This window comes from Rana temporaria, chromosome 13, assembly GCF_905171775.1.
Source record: "Rana temporaria chromosome 13, aRanTem1.1, whole genome shotgun sequence".
NCBI classification, from domain to species: domain Eukaryota; kingdom Metazoa; phylum Chordata; class Amphibia; order Anura; family Ranidae; genus Rana; species Rana temporaria.
The window spans coordinates 25,117,909-25,138,160 of record NC_053501.1 but is presented as its reverse complement, the minus strand read 5'-3'; the positions used below and the strand labels follow the sequence as shown (position 1 = coordinate 25,138,160).

At 46.6% G+C, this 20,252-nt stretch overlaps 1 protein-coding gene across 1 annotated transcript in view; it reads right to left on the bottom strand.

The window, feature by feature from the left end:
- Positions 1 to 411: 411 nt before the first annotated feature.
- Positions 412 to 20,252, bottom strand: part of TMX1 (thioredoxin related transmembrane protein 1) — a 53,595-nt gene continuing 33,754 nt past the window's right edge. The window contains exons 3-9 of the mRNA XM_040333876.1: positions 20,173 to 20,218; positions 17,017 to 17,145; positions 13,057 to 13,102; positions 10,041 to 10,142; positions 7,216 to 7,285; positions 4,703 to 4,873; positions 412 to 780 (exon numbers count right to left, since the gene is read on the bottom strand). Coding sequence (XP_040189810.1) covers positions 4,725 to 4,873; positions 7,216 to 7,285; positions 10,041 to 10,142; positions 13,057 to 13,102; positions 17,017 to 17,145; positions 20,173 to 20,218 — 542 coding nt within the window. The 3' untranslated portion in view covers positions 412 to 780; positions 4,703 to 4,724. The remainder of the gene's footprint in view (positions 781 to 4,702; positions 4,874 to 7,215; positions 7,286 to 10,040; positions 10,143 to 13,056; positions 13,103 to 17,016; positions 17,146 to 20,172; positions 20,219 to 20,252) is intronic.

Below are 20,252 nucleotides of genomic sequence, written 5' to 3'. Positions count from 1 at the left end.
GGGCTAGAATTATTGCTCTCGCTCTACCAATCACGGCGATACCTCCCATGTGTGGTTTGAACACCGTTTACATATGTGGGCGCTGCTCAAGTATGTGTTCGCTTCTGCGCGCAAGCTCGTCGGGACGGGGCGCGTTTTCTGGCTCCTAACTTTTTTAGCTGGCTCCTAGATTCCAAGCAAATTTGTCAAACCCTGTCGTACGGGATCCTCACCACCATCCTAGACAAAAAGAAGGGACTGTTGTGAAACCTAAAAGGAAAAACGACTGAATCGGGAGACCAATGGTTAAGTGCTGTGGAGTAAATATTGTTACAAGAAGACAATATGCCCACAGCTCTCTAATGAGGGTTATAAGCCCTCACCCTTCACATTATATCAAGTTATTGGTTACCAAGCATACAACCTCTGGAATATTAGAAGTGGAGAATTTATGTCTACAAGCTCTACAGACAAACCGCAAAGTAGCCAGAACCAGCTTGGGTAGAGGGAAATACATAGTCCATTATGTACAGTAATACTTTACGACGGGTGTCGAGGGTTGCATAATATACAGTGTTTTCACCGAAGAAATTACAGTCTATTGAAAAAGAAAATGTATGCAAAACTCCCAAAAAAAATTCTTTAGCAAGCGCTGTGTCATCCCAGGCCTCCATTTTGTAGAGCAAAGTCTGCAAGTCTGACCAGGAAGACAGAGAACTGGATTCTGGACCCAGGTCATGTGGAGGAACTGGATCTGGAGCTAGGTGGTCATGATCGTTCTTCAGTAATGTCTTTTTCTGGCTGAAAAGTGAAAAACAAAAAGATCAGTAAAGTCCTGTCACTGTAATGACAATGAGGAATGCAGAATATAAAGAGATCTCCAGCCAAAACATTTTATGTATTTTTCAACTGAGTGGGGGAAGGTTATAGCCTTTGTTACCATATGTGCACCTATTGCGGGGGGGGGGAACAAACACACACACGAACTGCACGCCTGTGATACCCAGGCAGAAATATAACCAAAATAGCTAGGAGGGGAGGACGATGATGGAGGCACTTAAAATGACCACGGTGTCAGGGCTCAGCAGCCATGATACACCGTGGTCAGCTTGCAGGGGGGGGAGGACATAGCCAGGAAGGATCAGACAGTTTTTTTAGATGATAGAAGGAGCCAAATGACACAGCACAGGCACGGAGTTACATGCTTTAAGGGAACAGGATCCGTTTTTTGGGGAATAACAAACACTTTAAAAAAGGAGAAGTCCAGACTGATCTCATTCAGCTGGGCTTCTCCTATTGGTCACAGGAGTGCAGTGCAGTTTGTTTTGCACTCCTGTGTCCCGTTTTCAGCGGAGAGCAGTCTGAAGTCCTTAGCATAACAAATGACTCTGTATAACAAAGTTATCGTTAGATAAACAGATGCCAATCTAACAGGGTGAAAATATTTCTCAATCAGTGTATTCTGGCACTGCATGGTGCAATGTCCTGGCAAAGAAGGGGAGAGGGCATGGTTCCTACATCCACCTTGTTTGTGTAGATAAAGGAATCTTTTTTTTTTTTTTCCTCAATCGGCCCACTGGATGAACAAAAATAAAAATCCACAACGGTTTACAGGTACAAGAGCTGAAGTGGTTAAAAGGTGTCACCCATTTTAACCACCTCACGCCATATTGACAAATGATGGGTACGGCGGCTTTCTCATTCTGGGACATCGTCATATGATGTATTCCCACTATCACCACTCTTGTGCACTGTCCCTGGGACACGGCGCATTACACCGATCTTGGTAAGGAGCTGATGATTAAACTCTTTACCCATGTGATTAGCTTGTCTAATCACAGCTGATCACATGTAAACAATGACATGCCGGTTATTGGCATTCCTCTCCTCACACTGACAACGTGTTAGGAGAGGAAAGCCGATCAGCGGAATTTCCTCAAAGGGGAGGGCTGGAAAGATAAACAAAGCACTGATTATCAGTGCAGCCCCAACAGTGCCCAGCAGCGATGTCAGTCAGTGCTCATCAGTGATGCCAGTTAGTGCCACCTATTAGTGCCCATCAGTGCTGCATATTAGTGCCTCCTCATCAGTAAAGGAGAAAAATTACTAAGGCCTCACACTGCAGCTTGAAAATTAGTCAGTACAGCTTATTTTTTTACTGAGCTAAAATACAGCCCATTAATTGTAATGTGCCTATGCACACAGGCGCGTAAACAAGCGCTGTGTATTTTTCAGTAAAAAAAAAATATATATATATAGAAAATCCGCATTTTTGGTCAATAAATTACTCCTATATGCACACAGGCGCATAAACAAATGTTGTGTATACTTCATAAAAAAAAAGAAAAAAAATCTGAATGTTTGGTCAGTAAATTACTCCTATATGCTCGCGAATGCACACAAATGTGCGCTAAAGGTCATTATTTACTATCTGTAGAAGACAAATAAGTTTGTGGGAAAATATATGCAAATACAAGAAGAAAAAAAAAAAACGCACATCTGAAAAAGTTGATGCTCAAACAGGAGTATCATGTGCAAGAGGCCTTGGGGTCAATTCACTAAGGCCCCTCTCACACTGGGGCGTGCAGTGCGCATGTAAAGCACCGCTATTTTTAGCGGCGGTTTATCGCTAATTTCGCGGCGCTATTCGGCCGCTAGCGTGGAGGTTTTACCCCCTGCTAGCGGCTGAGAAAGGGTTAAAACCGCCCGCAATGCACCTCTGCAGAGGCGCATTGCCGGCGGTATAGCCGTGGTGTCCAATTGATTTCAATGGGCAGGAGTGGTATACACACCGCTCCAAAGATGCGTCCTGCCAGCGCACCGCTCCAGTGTGAGTAAAATATTGAATTTCAGGTAAATATCGCAAAAATAAAAACATGAGATAAATCAATTCACTAAAAAACAAACACACTCATTATTTAGAAAAGTACAAAATAAGAGGGACTCTGCACTGGCCAGGAAGTGAAAAGTATAAAATGTATCAGTGTGAAGATGTTCTCTTCTGAGCTCAGGAATGAAAATAAACTGTAACATTTCATCAGAGGGAGATTGTTTTGTGAATAAAAGCACACTAGAATGTTTTCTTAGAGCCGGTTCACACTGGGGCGGCACGACTTCGGGGGCGACTCGGCAAGGCGACCTGAAGACGACTTCAGAGGTGACTTGCAAAATGACTTCTGTATAGAAGTCAATGCAAGTCGCCCCCAAAGTCGTACAAGAACCTTTTTCTAAGTCCGAGTGACTTGCGTCGCTCTTATTAGAACGGATCTATTGAATAGAATGGGACGCGACTTGTCAGGCGGCTGAGTCGCCCCAGTGTGAACCGGCTCTTAGTTTCACAATATTGCCGTGTGCCTTGTGGTGCAGTGCTAGCCTGCACAAAAAAAAAAAAAAAAAAAAAAAAACACACACACCACACCAAAAGCAACAAAATTATTTTCAAAAATAGTTATTCTCGAAAATTAAAGCGGGGGTTCACCCTAAAAAAAAATTCTAACATTGCATGGAGCCGACCTATGAGACCGACAGTATGCTGCGTTTTTTTTTTTTTGCGTACATACCATTTTAGGGCTATTTTCACCCCCGGCTTTCCCGCGGGAGTGGGCGTTACTAATCACAGGCTGTGATTGACGTGCTTCCGACCGGCGCATACTGCGCGTCACGAGTTGCCGAAAGAAGCTGAACATCGGTGCGGCTCTAAACGGCGCCTGCGCACTGACGTTCGGCTTCTTGCGGCAACTCGTGACGCGCAGTATGTGCCGGTCGGAAGCACGTCAATCACAGCCTGTGATTAGTAACGCCCACTCCTGTGGGAAAGCCGGGGGTGAAAATAGCCCTAAAATGGTATGTACGCAAAAAAAAAAAAAAAACAGCAGCATACTTTCGGTCTCATAGGTCGGCTCCATGCAATGTTAGAATTTTTTTTTTAGGGTAAACCCCCGCTTTAATGCAGTATTTATCTTTAAGTGAATTGACCCCTTATTTACATGATTTTATATAAGAAACATTTATTTTTATTTTAGGGTTTTTTTTAAGAGAAAAAACCCAGTGGTGATTAAATACCACCAAAAGAAAGCTCATAAAAAAATGTTGTTTGGGTACAGTGTTGTGTGACCGCGCAATTGTCCTTCAAAGTGCGATAGCACTGAAAGTTTAAAATTGGCCTGGGCAGGAAAAGGTGTAAAAGTGCACAGTAGGCAATTAGTTAAAGGGAAAGTATAGCCAAAGCTTGTTTTGCTGTACTTCTCCTGTGACCCACTTTTGCGCAGAGCCGGCTGAAGTCCGCTCTCTGCCGACATCAGTGTCAGTCCAGGCACCGCGTAATCCCGACCACGGAGTGTGGATCCGCTGGGTGCCTGGACGGACACCCCACTGAGAGCCTGAGACTGACGCTCCGCCCCCTCCACAGCCCAGCACTCCAATGAGCGAGGAGGGAGAAGAGCAGAGAGCTGTGACTGACAGTCTCAGAAAACCGAGCGATCTGTTGGGTTCGATCGCTCGGTTCTCAATGTAGAGGCACCGGGGGACAGATGCTGCATCCACCTAGGCAAGTATGAATCTGCAAAAAAAATAAAAAAATTCCTTTACTTCTCTTTTAATGCTGTAATTGAATTTTGCTGTCACACCCAAATCATGGCACAATCTTTGCAATATGTGAAAATATTTTACACGGTACAGAACACGAGATGAGGTTTCTTCTGGAAAGTTACAGAAAAGCACATACCTGTTACACAGGGTGGTGGGGTTTAGGATTTCGCAGTGCGTTTCCGGATACTTTCCCTGGAGAGGTTGTTCTCTGGCGATTCTTCATTGTTCGCCGTGTCAGACTTTGCCTCCTTCTCCCGTTCTTCCTCCATCTGTTTCAGTATTCTGACAGCCTCAGGGCTCAGTTTTTCTGAAAAAAAAAAAAAAAAGAAAAGAAAAGAAAAAGGTACAGCAATAAGGATTAGTAAAAAAAAGTGGACACCTTTACGAGCGACACTCAAGCAAAGTGGCCACTCAAACCTATCAAGTGCTTCAGATGTGGATATGGCCTCAGTAACACTACTCTAGCCACTTCCCCTGACATGTTTCGTCCCGTCTGCCGGGGCTGGGTAGACGGGGAGAAACATGTCAGGGGGCGTGGCCAGAGCAGTGCTGCCATAAACAACCATATCTACATCTGAAGCACTGGGTCAGTTTGAGCGGCGTCTTATCCCACACTTCTGAATTAGTGCCCGGTGCCTACTGCCAATTTCTGAACACTGGTAGGGACACCTACTATCCTCCTGCTTTGAGAAGCACTCCAAGTTTACACCTGATCACTCACGCAAAGTCACTGGAAATAGAGCATTAAAGGGTAACTATGATTTTCTGTCAGCTGATATTGTAATTTTTACTTTACAAAAACCTTTAACATCAGGTATTCCAACGATGCCCAGCATGCCCAGGATGCTGGGCTTACTAATAAGAAAGCCCAGCACTGCTGGCACACTGGTTAACTGCTTCTGCAGACTGAAAATCCTTATAGGTTCCATCACTTCTAGAAAACAATAGAGAGGAAAGTTTTCCTCGTCTGTTTCATTCAGGTGTATGTGCATAAGTGAATAAAAAATTGGATATAAAGTGATTGTAAATGATCACCTTGTAAAACAACCCATTGAGTTTAAAAATAGAAATGCAAGGCAACACATGTGTATAGAGGTATACAAATAAAAACAATAAAAAAAAACACCTTTTTCTCCCTTTTTTATAAGTGATCACATTCCCTCTGTTCTCAGCTGCATAAGAGCTGGGGGAGGAGAAGTAGCAGCACACTGAGCTTCCCAGTGAATAGCTGTGCAGTGGGAGGGGGGGTGTTAGGACAAGGCTGATCATTGGAGGAGAGCACACTGAGTTCCCAGCAGAGCTAGAGACAATGGGCTAGATTCAGCATTGATTTACGCCGGCGTATCTATAGATACGCCGTGTAAATTCAAAGCTGCGCCGGCGTATCTTCTTTCTGTATTCAGAAAGCAAGATACGCCGAAATTAGCCTAAGATCCGACTGGTGTAAGTCTCTTATACCGTCGTATCTTAGGGTGCATATTTACGCTGGCCGCTAGGTGGCGCTTCCGTCGTAGAATATGCAAATGACCTAGATACACCGATTCACAAACGCACGTGCGCCCGGCGGAATTTTTTTACGTCGTTTGCGTAAGGCTTTTCCAGCGTAACGTTGCTCCTGCTTCTATGAGGCGTACGCAATGTTAAGTATGGACGTCGTTCCCGCGCCAAATTTTTTATTTTTTACGTCGTTTGCGCAAGTGTGTTCCTGCTTAGTATGGTCAGTTTGTAATATGAAAGCAGAGGGACTGGCAGGAACACAAGAAATTCCCTACAAAGGAAGCACGACTAAGAGAACAGGATACTTTCTCATACAAGTACAGCAGACACATATCAGGAATATGGAATGTTGGGGTAACAAACGCTTTGAGGCTATTCAGGACTGTTCAGTAAACAGTAAGTGACCCTTTGTTTAGAGGGTTTGGAGACCCCTGGTTTAAACTAGGGTTGTCCCGATACCAGTACTTGTACTCCCGCAAATGCCCCCGATGCCTCACCCGATACTCGCCCCCGCCGCAACGAATGCCGACGCATACCGCAACAATGCCGCCGCATGGTTAAACAGCGTGCGGGGAATATCACAGCTTTCATTTGAATAGCTGTAGTGTTTCCCGCTGCGCCGCGTATAGACACTCCCCCTTGCTCGGGATTGGACGGATCTGTCCAATCCCGAGCAAGGGGGAGTGTCTATACGCGGCGCAGCGGGGAACACTATAGCTATTCAAATGAAAGCTGTGATGTTCCCCGCACACGGATCAACCATGCGGCGGCGGCAGCATCTAGGTATGGGGGGACATGGCTGGATTTATGGGGGACATGGCTGGATTTATGGGGGACATGGCTGGATTTATGGGGGACATGGCTGGATTTATGGGGGACATGGCTGGATATAGGGGGGACATGGCTGGATATAGGGGGGACATGGCTGGATATAGGGGGGACATGGCTGCATATGTGGGGGGACATGGCTGCATATGTGGGGGGACATGGCTGCATATGTGGGGGGACATGGCTGCATATGTGGGGGGACATGGCTGAATATATGGGGGGACATGGCTGCATATGTGAAAAAAAAGCCCAAAAGACCCTTCAGTAGATTCCCCCCCAAAAAAGAAGAAGGAGTGGATTTTTATTGCACACAAAGGAACTCACTGTGCTGTGGGTATCCCTGGGGTCGGTGCCTCTTTGTCGGACACAGGTAATCTGCCAAAAACACCAGAAGCTGCAATAAAGAAAGAACGCAATCAGAGCGGACATACAGTACAGTCTTGTGTAATCCACAAATGCAATCCGACACAAACCGTACAATGTTCCGAGGAATAACCCCCCCACCAAAATATTAAGGGCGACGTTGAATACCTTCCCTCTCCCCCATCAACATGCTAATGAAATTAAAGTAGAACTATAAGCAAATCTTTTGTTTCATTTTGGATAGTGTAAGGGAGGGTTATATATTTTTTTAGCCATCTGTGTCCCATTGTGGAGATTTCCCTTCACTTCCTGTCCCATAGCCAAACAGGAAGTGAGAAGAAATCCCTGCAAATTATAAAATAATTCCTTGCGGACCCCCAGGTCACCAGAACTAGTGTCCCCATTGGAAGATTTCCCCCTCTATTACTTTTCTGGGGACAACTCAAAATCTGTGATTTCTTTCACTTTCAATAATAATGGTAAACAGGACAAGTGGAGAGGGTGAATCTCCATAAGGATCGGTCTACACTAGTGCGCTGTGCGATATCGCATGTGATTTGCACCGCACTGCAAACCAAATATTGGTGATATCGCACCGCATTCGGACCAAACGCTAACCTTTTTTTGGTCCCCTTCACAGCCGGTTCCACGTAACCAGTGTGGAACGCAAATGGCGCCGATATCGGAACCGACGTCAGCAGCCTGCGCCGCTGGATGGATGCCTGGGCTTCTCTTGCAGATCTGTAGTGTGTATCCATGCGCCACCCAGTGGTTGCCGGCGGTACTACTTCTGATGTATTAATCTTTCTCACAGTTCTGTACAACTGTGTGTATCCATGCGCCACCCAATGGTTGCTGGCGGTACAGCTTCTGATGTATAAAAAAAAATAGACCAGTGATATGTCTATAATGTTAACCACTTAAGGACCGTCTCCTGCACATATATGTCGGCAGAATGGCACGGCTGGGCACATGTACGTACAGGTACGTCCTGTACTAGTACCCAGCCGTGGGTTGCGGGGGCGCTCCCGCGACCCGGTCCGCGATTGGTCCCTGGAGCTGAAGAACGGGGAGAGCCGTATGTAAACACGGCTTCCCTGTGCTTCACTGTGGCGGCTCATCGATCGAGTGATCCCTTTTATAGGGAGACTCGATCGATGACGTCAGACCTACAGCCACACCCCCCTACAGTTGTAAACACACAATAAGTGAACCCCAACTCCTACAACGCCCCCTGTGGTTAACTCCCAAACTGCAACTGTCATTTTCACAATAAACAATGCAATTTAAATTTATTTTTTGCTGTGAAAATGACAATGGTCCCAAAAATGTGTCAAAATTGTCCGAAGTGTCTGCCATAATGTCGCAGTCACGAAAAAAATTGCTGATCACCGCCATTAGTAGTAAAAAAAAAAAAAAAATAATAATAAAACTATCCCCTATTTTGTAAACGCTATAAATTTTGCGCAAACCAATCCATAAATGCTTATTGCGATTTTTTTTACCAAAAATATGTAGAAGAATACGTATCGGCCTAAACTGAGGAAAAAAAAAATTTGTATATATATTTTTGGGGGATATTTATTATAGCAAAAAGTAAAAAATATTGAATTTTTTAAAAAATTGTCGCTCTATTTTTGTTTATAGCGCAAAAAATAAAAACCGCAGAGGTGATCAAATACCACCAAAAGAAAGCTCTATTTGTGGGAAAAAAAGGACGCCAATTTTGTTTGGGAGCCACGTCGCACGACCGCGCAATTGTCTGTTAAAGCGACGCAGTGCCGAATTGTAAAAACCCCTTGGGTCATTTAGCAGCATATTGGTCCGGTCCTTAAAGCGGGGGTTCACCCTTAGAGGGCACTTTTCCCCCTTCGCTTCCTGCTCGTTATTACTAGGGGAATCGGCTATTTATTTTAAAATATGTGCAGTACTTACCCGTTTACGAGACGCATCCTCTCCGTCGCTTCTGGGTATGGGCTTCGGGAATGGGCGTTCCTTCTTGATTGACAGGTTTCCGAGAGGCTTCCGACGGTCGCATCCATCGCGTCACGATTTTCCGAAAGAAGCCGAACGTCGGTGCGCAGTATGGAGCCGCACCGACGTTCGGCTTCTTTCGGCTACGAGTGACGCGATGGATGCGACCGTCGGAAGCCTCTCGGAAGAATGTCAATCAAGAAGGAACGCCCGCTCCCGAAGACCATACCCGGAAGCGACGGAAGAAGATGCAGCTCGAAAACGGGTAAGTACTGCACCTATTTTAATACAAATAGCCGATTCCCCTAGACCGAACGAGCAGGAATCTAGGGGAAGAAAAAAAAAAAATTTAGAAATGGGTGAACTCCCGCTTTAAGTGGTTAAAGACCATAAAACTCCTATGAAAAAAGCAGAATCAAAGTTTGATTCTGCTTTTTTCATAAAAGTTATATGGTCTTTAACATTATAGACATATCACTGGTCTGTTTTTTATATAGTCATATTTTCAGATAAATCACAGGTTTATTTATTTATTTGGGGGGGGGGGTTCTGGCATTCAGTTTGAGAATCGTGATCTTTAGTCTAAGCAAACGAATCGCGATTCTCATTTTGACCAGAATCGTGCAGCTCTAATAGATGTCAATTTAGACGCAACGCGGCCAGCAAAAAAATCCAAATCTTCTTTCAAGCTGGAAGATTCAGAATGAATATAAATAAGAGACATTTATTTAGAAAGCAGAGAATGAAGGTCACATTGATGGCTGTATAAATACACCCCTAAGGTTCCAACACAGAACATCTCGTCTACTCACCAAGCCCAGAAAGAGACCTAGAAGTAGAGTGAGGAATCCAAAGATGACATACGATCCCCACACTGGAATACCCAGATCCTCCACAAAGTATTCATGACAGTACTGAAAATACAGAGAACATCCTCCATTACCGACAGCCCAGCCAGGGGAGCCGAATGACTCCATATACAGGAATAATCAGCATATAAAGTCGTTTAAAATAGAACTTCACTCTCCCAATCAACAATGAGGATTTGTAATCCTTATGCTGCTAGTATTAGTCAACAGATAGCAAAGTATATCATATTTACTTGTTTTAAAGTGGAGTTCCACCCATAAATATAACATTACATCAGTAGTTTTAAAAAAATGTCATTAGTCCTTTAAGAAAAAAAAATGTTTTTTAGATGCCTTCAAAGTGTTGTTGCTAGGCAGAATAGTTAATCTTCCCACTTCCTGCACCTAGGTGCTTAAGCTTCCTAACCTACACCGCACAGACTCTTTCCAGGAGTCTGTGCACTCCCCAGTCTCGAAGAATCATGTGCCTTGGACAGCACAGGTGCTGAAACCTGATCTGAAACCTATTACACTGCTTGTGCAGCACTGAGCATGTGCGAGATCTGCAAGGCTGAAATCCAGGAAGTCATACAGTCTGGCTTCATGATGCCCACACTTAAGATGGCCCCAGTCAATTTCTATTTTATAAAGTGTCTAAATGCTGTAACAACCTAACAAAACGGACCTTAGTTTACAGACTAACTTTACTAGAATACATTAAGCTTGTGTATTACAGGGGTATTTATATATAAAAAGTGAAATTGTGGCCGGAACTCCACTTTAAAGAGGATTTTGCTTCAGTTACTTCCTGGTTTCTTGCCTAGGCAAATGATGTCATACATCCCAGGAGTCTTCAGGACGGGAGGAGGGGTTTTCTCAGCCGAGTACACTCTCTCCTGCATGTGTGCCTGAGCGAAGGGCAGGTGGATTCCAGGGAGTAAATGATGGGGGTGTTTTTCAATGTGAATTCTCAACAATATAAATCATAGAGACCTGGACGGATGGGGGAGTTTGCGTTGAATATTAAAAAATGAATTAAATAGTTTTTTTGGTTTGTGGTGCTCAGATGCAGTGATGCAGGGTATCCGCTTTAACACTTTTAGACTAGTCACACAGGTGCGGCTGTTAAAATGTCACTATTACTACTGCTAGAACAGAAGGCTATACAGAGACATTTGTTTGTTAGGATTTTAAATATATGTATTTGCCAAAAGTATTGGGACGCCTGCCTTTACACACACATGAACTTTAATGGCATCCCAGTCTTAGTCCGTAGGGTTCAATATTGAGTTGGCCCGCCCTTTGCAGCTATAACAGCTTCAACTCTTCTGGGAAGGCCGTCCACAAGGATTAGGAGTGTGTCTATGGGAATGTTTGACCGTTCTTCCAGAAGAGCATTTGTGAGGTCAGGCACTGATGTTACAAGAGAATGTCTGGCCCACAGTCTCTGCTCTAATTCATCCCAAAGTTGTTCTAACAAAATACTTTTTTTTTTTTTTTAGTACATATGATAATGAAACACAAGGGGGGGGTGGGGAGTGAAAGCTCTAAGTGATGCTGCAGCCATACCATGTTGTCTCTAAGACCCCTTTCACACTGAGGCACATTGCAGGCGATAGAACGCTAAAAATAGCATCCGCAAAGTGCCCTGAAATAGCCGCTGCTGTCTCTCCAGTGTGAAAGCCCCGAGGGCTTTCACACTGGAGCGGTGCGCTAGCAGGACGTTAAAAAAAGTCCTGCTAGTCGCATCTTTGGAGCGGTAAAGGAGCGGTGTGTATACCGCTCCTGCCCATTGAAATCAATGGGGCATGGCGGCTATATCGCCGGCAATGCGCCTCTGCAGAGGCGCTTTGCGGTGGTTATAACCCTTTCTCGGCCGCTAGCGGGGCGCTTTTACCCCCCCTTAGTGGCTGACAAAGGGTTAAAACCACTGCAGAGGCGCATTGCCGCCGATATAGTCGCCATGCCCCATTGATTTCAATGGGGAGGAGCGCTATACACACCGCTCCTTTACCGCTCAAAAGATGCGACTAGCAGGACTTTTTTTTTTTTAACGTCCTGCTAGTGCACCGCTCCAGTGTGAAAGCCCAGAGAAAGGGTTAAAACCACCGCAAAGCGCCTCCGCAGAGGCACATTGCCGGCGATATAGCCGCCATGCCCCATTGATTTTAATGGGCAGGAGCGGTATACACACCGATCCTTTACCGCTCCAAAGATGCGACTAGCAGGACTTTTTTTAACGTCCTGCTAGCGTTAGTCGCATCTTTCGAGCGGTAAAGGAGCAGTGTGTATAGCGCAGCGGCTCTTTCAGGGTGCTTTGCCGGTGGTATAGCCATGGTGCCCCATTGATTTCAATGGGCAGGAACGATGGAGGCGCGGTATACACACTGCCGAATAGCACCGCAAAATTGACAGTAAACCTTAACCGCTGACGCCGTCCCCATGTGAAAGGGGCCTAAGGCTAAGAACTGATTGCTCAGCGCTCTATCTGCTCAGAGTGGAAAGCAATGACTGACAGTCACCGCTCTCCACTCTCCTCCTCTAGCACACTATGAAGTGCCAGGCTGGAGAGGATGCAGTGCAGCTGGCTCTGGCTCCTAGTCCAGGAATTCGAAATCCCTGCTCTTTTCCCACTTACAGGGTTTCCTGGACAGATCAGAGTTCTTCTGATTGATCAGCGGCGGCACAGTGAATCGCTCTGATCCATCCTGGAAGCACTGCAGAAAGAAAAGGGGAGAAGAACTGAGATTTCAAATCTCTGGAATACCACACAGGCTGCGTGGGCACCCACAAAGGTACGTAAAGCAGGGACCAGGGGTGAAGGTGGTGGGTAGGGTGTCCAGGGTTAGTCATGTTTTCTGAAAAAGAGTTCATCGTTGGGATTTACATACACCTTAACAGGTACATTGATCCCCAACCCGATCTTCTGGTAGAACAGAGAGCAGTGAGGATACAGTATACAAGGAGTGATCTTACTTACCCGAATATACATTGATAGATGGAATAGCGCTGACATGCCGCTCATTCTAGAACAAAACATAAAAAAAAAATCTATTAAATACAATGAGGTTATTGATAAACAGACAAGGTAAATGACTTCACACTGAATATACAGATACAACTTCTACATGTAAAATGAATCCTTCACCTGCTCGGCAGCCGGTTTCTTGTCGATCTAGTTCCCCTATCGATATGGTTCCTTGATTGACAGACGAAGCCCACGGAAATCTCCGAACTTGATCAGCTGCAAAAAAGGTGCAAGCAGGTGTCTCAGAGCCGGAGTCCCTCCTTGCCAGCTGTGCATGCGCGGCATCCAGGCTCATTCCTTAACATTCCTGTGGACTTGGAGGATGTTAAAAAAAGAGCCAAGAGGCCGAGCGAGCGCAGCGAGCGAAGCAAGGACGAGAGGCCAACTGGCCACTTACAGCGAATTCCTCGTCGCACTGGACCTGTTGCTACCGCTGATCAGGTTCGGTAATTTCCGTTGGTCGGAACCATATAGGCAGATCACCGGCCACTATAGAAGAGAAAGGGCAGAAAAGGTTTTACTGGCACCGCACTGCCCCGCCCCCTCCCCCGGCGAGCTGTAGCAGAGGAACAATACATCATTAAAGCGGGGGTTCACCCGAAAAACAAATTTTTAACATTAGATTGAGGCTAATTACGGGAAGCAGAATCGGGTGTTTTTTTTTTAAATCAATACAGTACTTACCGTTTTAGAGATAGATGTTCTCCGCCGCTTCCGGGTATGGTCTGCGGGACTGGGCGTTCCTATTTGATTCACAGCCTTCCGACTGTCGCATACAGCGCGTCACGAGTTGCCGAAAGTAGCGAACGCTGGTGCGCAGGCGCCGTATAGAGCCGCACCGACGTTCGGCTTCTTTCCGCAACTCGTGACGCGCTGTATGCGACGGTCGGAAGGCTGTCAATCAAATAGGAACGCCCAGTCCCGAAGACCATACCCGGAAGCGGCGGAGAACATCTATCTCTAAAATGGTAAGTACTGCATTGATTTAAAAAAAAACACCCGATTCTGCTTTCCGTAATTAGCCTCAATCTAATGTTAAAAATTTGTTTTTCGGGTGAACCCCCGCTTTAAAGCGGTGGTTCACCCTTATTAACATCTTTTTAGCATAAAATTAGGCATAGTAGCGCGAGCTACAGTATGCCTGTCTTTATTTTTTTATCCCCGTACTCACTGTGCACTCGTAGATAGAAGATTACGACTCCCCGCGGGGAATGGGCGTTCCTATGGAGAGGGAAGGTGATTGACGGCCGGCTCTGGCACGTCACGCTCCCCGAAGACAGCCGGAACAGGTCTCGGCTCTTCACGGCGCTATACGGCGCCTGCGCAGGCGCCGTGAAGCGCCAAGTCCTATTTCGGCTATTTCCGGAGAAGCGTGACGTGCCAGAGCCGGCCGTCAATCACCTTCTCTCTCCATAGAAACGGGAGTCGTAATCTTTTATCTACGAGTGCACAGTGAGTACGGGGATAAAAAAAATAAAGACAGGCATACTGTAGCTCGCGCTACTATGCCAATTTTTTTTTTTATCAATAGGGTGAACCCCCGCTTTAACATGTCACAACAAGCCCGAGCCTCTGCCGCCTGACTAGTAACTCCCCCAGCAGGAGATCGTGGCCAGCACTAGCTAAGCTCCTCTTCCTTCCCTGCCGAGGTGGAGCCTGCTGGCAGCTTGTATTTTGATATGCGATAGACGCTGATGAGCCGACCAACCAATCTGCATGCACCTAGCCCAATCAGGTGCATGCAGATAGATACCAGAAGACAGCATGGATGGAGGGTAAGTCCTAACAATTGAGTGTTACTGGGCCCCTGCAGACTTTATTTAAACTCCTTTTAAAAAGGGAAACCTGGCTGGGGCTGGCATTGAAAAAATGGATGAGGATGACTCTGGGTGGATATGAGAGTTACATTGTGGAGATCCTCTTCACAATGTAACACTCATCCCCACACAGAGTCATCCTCATCCATTTTCACAATACAATGCAACGTAATTATCTTCATCCCCACCTAGTACCATCCACCCCTCTCCAACGCATCCCCAGCACCATCCCTCCACAACGCATCCCCACACATGCCCAGCACCATCCATCCCTCTCCACAACGCATCCCCACCCACCCCTCTCCAACGCATCCCCAGCACCATCCCTCCACAACGCATCCCTACACATGCCCAACACCATCCATCCCTCTCCACAACGCATCCCCACCCATGCCCAGCACCATCCATCCCTCTCCACAAGGCATCCCCACCCACCCCTCTCCACAACGCATCCCCACCCACAACCAACACCATCCATCCCTCTCCGCAACGCATCCCCACCCACACCCAGCACCATCCATCCCTCTCCACAACGCATCCCAACCCATCCATCCCTCTCCACAACGCATCCCCAGCCACCCCTCTCCACAACGCATCCCCACCCACACCCAGCACCATCCATCCCTCTCCACAACGCATCCCCACCCACACCCAGCACCATCCATCCCTCTCCACAACGCATCCCAACCCATCCATCCCTCTCCACAACGCATCCCCAGCCACCCCTCTCCACAACGCATCCCCACCCACACCCAGCACCATCCATCCCTCTCCACAACGCATCCCCACCCACACCCAGCACCATCCATCCCTCTCCACAACGCATCCCAACCCATCCATCCCTCTCCACAACGCATACCCCAGCCACCCCTCTCCACAACGCATCCCCACCCACACCCAGCACCATCCATCCCTCTCCACAACGCATCCCCACCCACACCCAGCACCATCCATCCCTCTCCACAACGCATCCCAACCCATCCATCCCTCTCCACAACGCATCCCCACCCACAACCAACACCATCCATCCCTCTCCACAACGCATCCCCACCCACGCCCAGCACCATCCATCCCTCTCCACAAGGCATCCCCACCCACCCCTCTCCACAACGCATCCCCACCCACAACCAACACCATCCATCCCTCTCCACAACGCATCCCCACCCACGCCCAGCACCATCCAACCCTCTCCACAATGCATCCCCACCCAAGCCCAGTACAGAGAGGTGGTTGTAGAGCAGGGGGGTACAAAGAAGTTGCTGTAGAGGAGGGAGGGTACAGAGAGGTTGCTGTAGAGAAGGGGGGTACAGAGACGTTGTTGTAGAGGAGGGGGGTGCAGAGAGATTGCTGTACCCCCCTCCTCTAAAATGACTAAGATTGTATTTTTTTTCTTTTTTTAATAATTATGAGGTGGCACTGATGGACACCGATAGGCTGCACTGGTGAGCACTGATAAGGTGGCACTGATGGGCTAAACTGGTGGGCACTAATGAGGTGGCACTGATGGACACCGATAGGCTGCATTGGTGGCCACTGATGGACTCTCATAGGCTGCACCCCACCTCTCCACCCTAAATGATAACCTCCTCCCCCCATCCTAGATTTTCTGAGATGATGGGAAAAAAAAAAATCGGCCTAAAATATCGGCCGCAAAATCCCAATTTCAAAATATCGGCCAGAGAACAACCCATATCGGTCGACCTCTAATATTAACATTTAGAAGTACCGTGGAACATTGGATTACAAGCACAATCCGTTCCAGGAGAATGCTTGTAATCCAAAACACTTGCATATTTACGCGAGTTTCCCCATAGAAGTCAATGGAAAACGAAGATAATTTGTCCAGCATTGACTTCAATGGCATGCAATGCCGCATGTGCCAGAGGTGGGGGGCGCCGGAGAGCACTCGAAAATACTCCGGGACAGCTCGGCTGATCTCAAAAACCCTTGGAAACTGAGTATTTCCGAGTGATTCCGAGTATTTCCAAATGGCTCCGAACTGTTCCGAGTGTCACCGGCGCCCCTGGTGTTATGGATCCTTTCTATTCCAGCTGCTTTTTGTTATCAGAACAAAATTTCCACCAGCTTCACTTACAGTAGCGAGTCCGGGCTGAACCACGACGACATGGGTTCCAGCCCCTCCCACTCCTTCTCGTTCACAAAGTTTATGAAGTCTTTATTTGTTCTGGCTCCTTGGTACTTCCGGAAAATTCCATCTTTACAGCTGATTGAAAAAGACATGAAAGAGGAAGTGCGTCAGCCGAAAGCTTACAGATAAAACAAAGCAATCCATTTTCCCGGAAATACTTATAATACATCAAAACGGTCTGGGAGTTTTTTTTAGCTGGCTTTATATATATATATATATATAAAAATTATTCTTAAATATCTATATGCAATGGTAACTATAAATAACCAACTATATGGATTCGGGAGCAAAATCTCCAATCCACTCTGAGAATAACAGACAGAAGAGATATACTGTATATCAGGGTTTGACAAATTTGCTTGGAATCTAGGAGCCAGCTAAAAAAGTTAGGAGTCAGAAAACGCGCCCGGTCCCGAACAAGCTCGCACGCAGAAGCGAACGCATACGTGAGCAGCACCCGCATATGTAAACGGTATTCAAACCACACACGTGAGTTATCGCCGCGATCGTTAGAGCGAGAGCAATAATTCTAGCCCTAGACCTCCTCTGTAACTCAAAACATGCAACCTGTAGATTTTTTTAAACGTCGCCTAAGGAGATTTTAAAGGGTAAAAGTTTGTCGCCATTTCACGAGCGGGCGCAAATTTTGAAGCGTGACAGGTTGGGTATCAATTGACTCGGCGTAACATTATGTTTCACAATAAAAAAAATTGGGATAACTTTACCGTTTTATTTTTTAATAAAAAAAAAGTGTATTTTTTTCCCCCCAAAAAAGTGCACTTGTAAGACCGTTGCGCAAATACGGCGTGACATAAAGTATTGCAACTATCACCATTTTATTCTCTAGGGTGTTAGAATAAAAAATGTATATAATATTTGGGGGTTCTACTTAGAGGGAAGGAGATGGCAGTGAAAATAGTGAAAGATTACACATTAGAAAGCTGTTTAACTTGTAATGCCAACGGCCACCACCAGATGGTGCCAGCTCACAGAAGGTCACAGCTCACAGAAGGAAGAGCTTGGGACTTCACAAGACCACAAACCCGCGGCCTCAATTACCGGCCGTCACGGGCCCGCCGCGCGATGTGGGGGCGCATGGAGACACAGGATTCTGTGTCTCCGTGCACCCCCACCTCGCCCGGCAATTGAGGCCGCAAAGCCACGGCCTCAATTACCGCCCGCCGCGGGCGCCAGGTCACAATTTCTTGTCGCAATTGCGACCTGGCACCCGGATTTTGTCGACCCCTGCTGTATATACTATTAGAGAGTGAATCTGATAAATATTCAATCAACCGCTTCAGCCCCGGACCATTTTGCTGGTCAAAGACCAGGCCATTTTTTGCAATTCGGCACTGCGTCGCTTTAACCGACAATTGCGCGGTCGTGCTAAGTGGCTCCCAAACACAATTGGCGTCCTTTTTTTCCCCACAAATAGAGCTTTCTTTTGGTGGTATTTGATCACCTCTGCGACAATTTTGAAAATAATGCAATATGTTTTACTATTATATAAAAAAACGATTTTTTTCTCAGTTTAGGCCGACACGTATTCTTCTACATATTTTTGTATATTGGATTGGTTTGCACATTAGTTATAGCGTCTACAAAATAGGGGATAGAATTATGGCATTTTTATTATTATTATTATTTGTTTTACTGGTAATGGCGGCGATCTGCGATTTTTATCGTGACTGCGACTTTATGGCGAACACATCGGACACTTTTGACACGGTTTTGGGACCCTTCACATTCATACAGCGATTAATGCTATAAATATGCACTATTACTGTGTAAATGTGACTGGCAGGAAAGGGGGTTAACGCTAGGGGGCGCTGAAGGGGTTAAATATGTTCCCTAAGCCCCCATTCACATTGTAACGCCGCGTACGCGGCGCATTTTGCTGCGATTAGGTTACTTTTTTTTTTTTTCACAAAGAATTGCCATTGATGTCTATGGCCGAACGCCAATGCCGCCTGAAAAAAAGGGTCCGGGACTTGTTTTCAGGCGACAGGCGTACAGCGTTTATGAGATGTGAACCATCTCCATAGACATCAATGGCAATTCTCCCCTCCAGCGGCACGAGCGTCGGGCGTTTTGTCGCCAAGGTGTGAATGGAGCTTTAAGTGTGTTCTAACTGTAGGGGGGAGGGGGACTCACAAGGGGAGGAGACCTATGTGTGTTCCTCTGTACTGGGAACACAGCATTGGTCTCCTCACCTCTGACAGGAGGTGGATCTGTGTGTTTACACACAGATTTTCCTATAGCTTGTACCGTGATAACATCTACGGATCTGACAGGACCTGTAGAGGAGGCAGGTCCCGTCAGCTATGTAAACTACTAACTTATGCACACAGCTTTTCCTATAGCTTGTACCGTGATAACATCTACGGATCTGCCAGGACCTGTTGCCCTGGAGACACTGTAGAGCAGCAGCTGGCTTTGTCAGTGAACGGCTCCTTCCTGCCTGGATCTTGGAGGAGAGAGACTGTCCCAGCTTTGTGTACAGGTCAGGGGAGGCTTCATCATCTGTGTGTGATCTCCTCCATCACCTCCTATTGTCCTGCCATATGACCCCCTCCTATGTGTACTCTATACCTCCTCTGGTAATGATGGCCTCCTCTCTATCCAATGCAGGTTATTGTTCAGGAACAAATGGTTGTATTTAGGGTTGTCCCGATACCAGTATCGGGACCGATACCGAGTATTAGCGGGAGTACTCGGGGGAGGTGACCGATCTGTGTCCCTATGTACAAGAGACACAGATCGGTCTCCTCTCTCCCTGACAGCACCGCTGTCTGCGAGAGCCGGCAATGAGAAATGATCTCATATGTAAACATATGAGATCATCTCTCATTGGCCGCACAGAAGGGACACATTGGCCGTCCAAGGGACACGGCCAGCACAGCAAGAACGCGGAAAGGGGCGGACGTCAAATGACGACGCCCCAGAGAAGTAGAACCACCCTGCGGTCGTATATAGTCGTACGGCCGTCGGGAAGTGGTTAACATATGACCCTTTGACAATCTGACTGCGGTGAGGTCATAGACTGACAGAGAATCCAGTGTTATAAGTGATGTGTGAGAAGGTGTATACAGAGATACTTACTGATATATGGTAGGCAGGGCTGTTATGATAAAACGGCCGCTCAGTCCTGTAACACAAAAGAGAACAAATTAGTGAGAAGG